At 37.7% G+C, this 6,746-nt stretch overlaps 1 protein-coding gene across 1 annotated transcript in view; it reads left to right on the top strand.

Moving 5' to 3' along the window:
* Window positions 1-205: 205 nt before the first annotated feature.
* Window positions 206-6,746, top strand: part of LOC110109188 (26S proteasome non-ATPase regulatory subunit 10) — a 14,567-nt gene continuing 8,026 nt past the window's right edge. The window contains exons 1-4 of the mRNA XM_028700433.1: window positions 206-520; window positions 629-761; window positions 4,627-4,751; window positions 4,866-5,012. Coding sequence (XP_028556266.1) covers window positions 341-520; window positions 629-761; window positions 4,627-4,751; window positions 4,866-5,012 — 585 coding nt within the window. The 5' untranslated portion in view covers window positions 206-340. The remainder of the gene's footprint in view (window positions 521-628; window positions 762-4,626; window positions 4,752-4,865; window positions 5,013-6,746) is intronic.

The raw sequence follows: 6,746 nt of genomic DNA, 5'->3' as shown, positions 1-6,746 counted from the left end.
ATATGGGTCGGTATTTCTAGAAAAATTCGGTACAACTCGGTATTCCTCAGAATTACTCGGTATTTGCTCGGTATTACTCGATATTTGCTTGATATTGATTATTGCCGAACAAAATTAGCAAATTCTAGAAATACCGACCCATTTTGGATCGTTCTGGATCGGATTGTCGGGGGCGCATGATAAATAATGAGCGGTGGGCGGCCTAACGATAGAGCCTCCTGTGACCGGACCAAATAAAAGTTTGTAAGCGCGAGCCCCGAGACGCTGGTAAACCCTGAGAAACCCGAGAGAGAGAGGAGAGGGAGAGGGAGAGGGAGAGGGAGTGAGAGAGCGAAGGTCGATGGCCCAAGCTATGGAGATCGATGCGCCAAAGAAAGAAGATCTCTTCAAGGCCGCGGAGAGCGGCAACGCCTCGTTCTTCAGAAACCTCTCCGAAGATGAGCTCCGGCATGCACTTTCTCTGACCAATGAGGACGGCCGCTCTCTTCTCCACGTTGCCGCCTCAGCCGGCCGAACCGAGGTCAATCTTCAATCCCCCCACTCCTCTCTCTCTCTCTATTTTCAGTTAGAGGCTAGTCGTTTGATTAGAGTCTAAAAAGATTCGATCTTTGGTTTTTTTGTGATGTAGGTTGTTAGCTTTTTAGCAGCCGCGAGTCCTTCTAGCGGTATTGTGAATAGCACCGATGAGGATGGATGGGCGCCACTTCACTCTGCTGCGAGCTGTGGCAATGGAGAAATTGTTAATATACTGCTCGAGAATGGTGAGCTGAAGATGAACAAGTTATAGAAGAAAGGCATGAATTTGCATTTTATTTTTTCATCTATTCATTCTATTATATTACAAGATGCAGCTTTAAAAGTATATTGGTATGATCAATCTGATGGCTTGTTTTGACATACACCATTGCTATTAGAACTTTATGAAAGAGTACAAATATAGTGAGCTAGAGGTAGGATAGAAAATAATTATCACTTATGATATAGAATTGGATATTCATCCCTCCAGTGGGGAATGCGGTAAAATGGTGAAGCAAATCCAGATGTGATAGGCTTTTCTTTAGAATTAGATTCCTTTGCAATGAATAAACTTTACATTAGTGGAAAATACTTGATAGAACTTTTAGAGGCTCTTTGGTAGCACCAAGGATTTGATTTAAGTAGGATTTCGTAAATCCTCTAAATCCATATTTTGGAAATCTTGAGGGGCCTAAATCCTGAAAAATGTTTGGTAACATTCACAATAAATCCTATTAAATCCAATGTAATTGTTTGGCTATATAGTGGATTTAACGGGCGGACTCTTCCTCTCGAGCCAATGGATTTCGTAAGTTCGGCAAAAAATAGGATTTCGGAAATCCGGGATTTAGCACGAAAAGGCAGAATTTTCTATCTACGGAGGCTTTCATTTGCCGTGAGTTTGGTTTTGCATTTTAGGCCGTTTGGCTGGATTTCACTTAAATCCGCCTCAAATCCGACCTAAATCCTACTACCAAACAGCCCCTTAGGGTAGTTTGGTTTAGAGTTATTTAGATGTGAGTGTTATTGGGGTATCAATGTTATGAAAATGATTTTGGTTTAATACTATTATATTTTAGATATTAGTGTTATTTTTCTTTATGATAACATTACCCCCTGATTCTTATCCTTATTTAAAACGCTTTGCTTAGTTTAAAACCAAAATTTATGAAGAACAATAGAAGATACACATAGAACATGAAGCTATAAGATTCAATTTTACCATTTTTGTAAACCTTTTTTTTATATTTCCTAATTGGAAGAAGTAAAATTTATGAAATATAAAAGGTTGTCCTACAACAAACGCTGAGCTGCTTATAGATATGTGGCTTCTAGGAAATTATTAGTAATTATAACTAGTCCACTACACATACTAATACAATTTGCACATAAGATTGCATTTGAATGCTCTTTAAAGTTTAAAGTGCATGCATTATCTTTTCATCCTATTGATGGGGACATCAGGTCATGGAAGGTTTATCAGAGGCGTGGCCGCTGATCTACGGCCACGATCAAGTCATTGTACTTTTGATTTATGTCATGTATTATTTTATTTTTGCGTCGTTGTATTTTGTTTTATTTTATGTTATTTCATTTCCCTTAGTACCCTTCTAAGTAAAGGGGTATCGTATGTAAGCCACGAGGGCATTTTCGTCTTTTATTTCTTGAGTCTCATGTACTAGGCTATTTATAGCCCGTTGTTTTATTTTTCAAGTAATGAATGATTATTTGAGAATTGTGTTTTCTTGTTGGAGTTTCGGAGAGAGCTTGAGAGATTGGAGAGATCCCTTAGAGGGAGAGATCGGCGCATTACCCACCAACCTTGGAGATGGCCGGGTTCGTGGTTTTAATTCTCTATCTTCCCTACCTTCCCTTCCATTTAGCCGTTGGCTCCCCATCTCACCCGAACCCCTCCATCCCTCCCCATTAATTCCCTTTCATCCTCTCGGCCAAGCACCACCCGCCGGCCCTCTACCCACTCCCCTCCCTTTTCCCTCCCAAAACCTCATGCCTAATTTTGAATTGGTTAAATTTTGGATGGAGTTTTGAATTCCAAATACTTAATTTGAAATTCAAAATCTTGCCTAATTTATCAAATCTATTTTAGGAAAGTTCCTAAATTAAATCCCTTTGAATTTCAAATTCAAATCGGATTTATTAGAACACTTTCCTAATTCCTAAAGCCTTAAATAAGTAATCAAATTCATCTCCCCAATCTCCTCCCTCATCATTAAGCCGTCGGCCCCCCTCTATAATAAATGCAATGATTTATTTCCTAAGCCCCTACGTGCACTTGGAAAGAATTCAAAACCTATTCCATTAACCTGGCCGAAATTCCTCTATGGCCAGCACCGCTTAAATCGTACCAAAATCAGCTTTCTATTTTGGGGAATTAAATCCTTTCCCTACAACCTGGCCGAAATTCCTCTCTGGCCTGCACCGCTTAAATCTTACCAAAACTAGCCTTCTATTTTGGGGAATTAAAGCTTTTCCCTAATTCCTTTGCTGGCCGAAATTCTCCAAGGCTTTCCCGTGGGATTTTCTTCCATTACAACTCTCCAAACTCTACTTAACATTGATTCTCCTTCTTCCCAAGACTGCAGCCAGAAAACTTCAGCCGTTGCATTACCTCCTCCAACCTTGGAAGACCTATAACTATTGTTTTGGAAGACTGAGTTGCTGTCCACTAGTTTCCCTTAGCCCAGACTACCGACCAGCACTTCCTAGAACCAAAACAACGACTTCTCGCATGGATGGCTGACCCCGAAACGGACTACGGACTTGAGTATGACGAGGACGGCTTTGTACACATTCTTCAGTCAAATTTCTTTGACATTAATCCGAGGATCGACCACACCGTTGAAGATTACATAGAGTGTATTTTGGACACGTTGGTGGAAGCAATTGAAGAGCAACTTGAAGGAGTTGAGTGGCGGATCGCCACCGATCCTTGACAAAGGGTTCAACTTTCCCCTTTCCTTATATTTCTTAAGTCTAACCTTATCTTGTGTTTGATTGTAGTCACGAAGGTCGATTTCTACTACTTATGCAAAGCTTAGTAAACGTAGGGTTTTGAGCGTATTCATGTGATTACTAATCTCACTGTTAGACTAGGGATTTCTATTGAAACTACTACTCTGGCATCATGTTGCTTTCTAATTTATTTTGAAAGTTTCAAATCTCTGGTTATGTGATTTAGCCTAAGCGGGTGTGACCCTCTTTATGTTTTACTTCGTTGTTTAAACTACTAATAGTTTTCTTCACTATAATCCTAATCAAGAGTTGTGCAAGATTCTTAACAAAAAACATTGCATTTTTAAGTAGTCCTGCATCACCTATACACCTAATTAGCATTTAAATTAGTGTGACTTATTCTCCTCTTTAGAAAATCACCGTAAGGGTTTGCAGTTAGCTAAGAGAAGCATGCGACCGTTGTTTAAGCTGGGTATGTTCAGGTGCGCTTCCATGCCTTCTGTCCTTGCAAAATACTAAAGAGATGTAGGGAGGGTTCTTACAATATATCTTATTCATGTGGGATTGCAAAGGAACCCATTTCACCCCTTGCAATCTCTCATGGTGTTTTTTTTTTTCTTTACTCTGTAGCATCAGCTCTCCATCTGTAATGACACTAACTATTCAGTGTTCACTTTTTCATTTTTTATTATTAGGAAACCACTGCTGTTTTCATAGTTTGTGGCTATTCTTGTGATTACCAATGGTGATTTTTTTGAACTAAAGAGCTTTCCTTTCGATATGCATTGCTCCTTTCCATTAGTTCATCTGCTGCATTTTCCTTTCAATGGTTTGGTCATATTAAACGGAGGCCTTCCGATGACCCGGTTAGAAAAGTTGAGGTATTGTATTTGACTTATGTTAAGAAAGATAGAGGTAGACTTTACCTAAAAGTCTTGGTTAGAAAATATTAGAAATGAGTTTTCTTTATTAGATTTAAATGAGAATTTGACTTTTAACAAGACACAATGGCGAAAAAGGATTCATGTAGCCGACCGCACATAGTGGGACAGAGGCTTGATGTTGATGTTGATGTTGATTGTGTTTCATCATCTGCGCTTTGGTCACTTACAATTGACACTGCTTATATGAAATCAGGAGCTGATGTCAATCTGACCAATAATGGTGGACGGACTGCCCTTCATTATGCTGCCAGTAAGGGCTGGATCAAGATAGCTGAAACTCTGATATCTCACGGCGCAAAAATCAATAAAAAGGACAAGGTGGTAAACAATCATGCTAACTTATTTACATGTGTCACATTTACATTTGAGAATCTTATAATTATTTTTGCATGCAAAATATACCTTTGAAGTTCCCAATTATGATATATGTAGGTCGGTTGTACCCCTCTGCATCGCGCTGCAAGTACAGGCCACTTGGAACTGTGTGAGCTATTGATTGAGGAAGGAGCAGAGATTGATGCTGTTGATAGAGCAGGGCAAACAGCTCTCATGCAGGCAGTGATATGTTGCAACAAAGAGGTAAGGGCTTGTTATTATTATTATTTTTTGTTCAGATGTGGAAGCAAAAAAAGTATACTTATTTTAGATTTTAAATTTCATTTTAGTTCATTGTATATTACTAAATGAGTTTGATTGATATGAGTTAAATTTGTGAATGCATAAATATATGGTACTAATACGTGGAGATTTTGCAAGTATTTTCTAGGTTGGATTTTAACCGATAACCGCAAAAATCAGAGGATATATCAGGATCAGCTTCCGCAACACATCTTTCAAAATGTGTTGGATTGCAAGTATTTTCTAGGTTGGATTTTGCAAGTATATGAGCAACAAAATCTCAAATAAATCTAGAGTGCCTATGTTTATGCCTGACCTTCTGCAGATTCCTTTCATTATTAAAAAATATGAATTTACTGTACTATTAGGGCTCATTTAATTGGTTGTAGCTAGAAAATATGTTTTTTAGAAAAATTGATATTGTTTACATTCGTTTTGAGTGAAAATAAAATTATCATCTTTGATGGATTTTGAAAGTGTTTTTAGAGTGTAAACCTCATGTTGATTCTAAGTACATCCAGCCAAAGAATGGAATCTAAGAAATTCATCTTATTATAAAACATGTTGATAGGAAAAACTTGAAGATCTCAAGAATTTCCTATCAATTTTTGGAACACAGCAAAAATTCTCCGCAAGAATCCATACAAAACCCCAAAAAATAGTAGATCATTTGTATTATTTGATGAAATAGAAACGGAAAATACTAATATACAATTATCCTCTATTCGAGAGGAGGATCTATTTCCCCCATATCTCTAAACGCCGCTAGAGCCCAAAAACCTAAGGGATTTCGAATTTCAGGCAAATTAAAGATGTCCTAATCCTAGGAAATTAACTATTTAATGCATACAATCAAAAAGGAAATCCCTAAACAGTCCCTGCATTCAAATTTCACTCCTAATCATCAAAAATCCTTCCTAAACTGCTTGATTGGCTCCTGCGGTTCGAATGGCATACCGAAGAGGCGGAAATCTTCCGCCTCTGTTCCCGCGGGCTTGTCCGATATGGACCGGCTAGATCGGTCCAATGGAACTGTCTAACACGTCTTCTAAATTCAAACAACCAAAGTAGCTTTTAGAAGGTTTTTGTTCATGAATTGTGCTTATTTGGTTAATGAAATTAGTATTGTGGGAAGTGCAGGTGTTTTTAGGTTTCTTCTTTTTTGATCTATAGTTTGAAATGATTTTTACATAACAATACAATAATAACAACAATATTATTAAGCCTTTTATCCCACTACATAGAGTTAGCTACATGAATCATTTTTTTTCATTATGTCTTATTAAGAGTCAATGCATTTTTACATGTTTGATTAAAAAATAACTATTGGGCATCTACAATTTTACTTTTGCGCGAAGAAAATCTCATTTGAGTTACATTAAAAAAGTTGCATTGGAAGCTCTTAGAGGTGAAGTTAGTAATCATTCCATTCGGTTTTGGTTTTGGTTTTGGTTTTGGTTTTGGTTTTGGTTTTGGTTTTGGTTTTGGTTTTGGTTTTGGTTTTGGTTTTGGTTTTGGTTTTGGTTTTGGTTTTGGTTTTGGTTTTGGTTTTGGTTTTGGTTTTGGTTTTGGTTTTGGTTTTGGTTTGAGATGATTTGTCTTTGGAGCATGGTGAACATTTGATATTAAGCCATGATTGTATTGAAATTGCTTTTTCCAACAATGACTTGTTTTGAGCGAGGGAGGGAGGGAGGG

Source organism: Dendrobium catenatum, unplaced genomic scaffold, assembly GCF_001605985.2.
Source record: "Dendrobium catenatum unplaced genomic scaffold, ASM160598v2 fragScaff_scaffold_1520, whole genome shotgun sequence".
Classification (NCBI taxonomy): domain Eukaryota; kingdom Viridiplantae; phylum Streptophyta; class Magnoliopsida; order Asparagales; family Orchidaceae; genus Dendrobium; species Dendrobium catenatum.
This window is presented reverse-complemented; position numbering and strand designations above follow the sequence as displayed.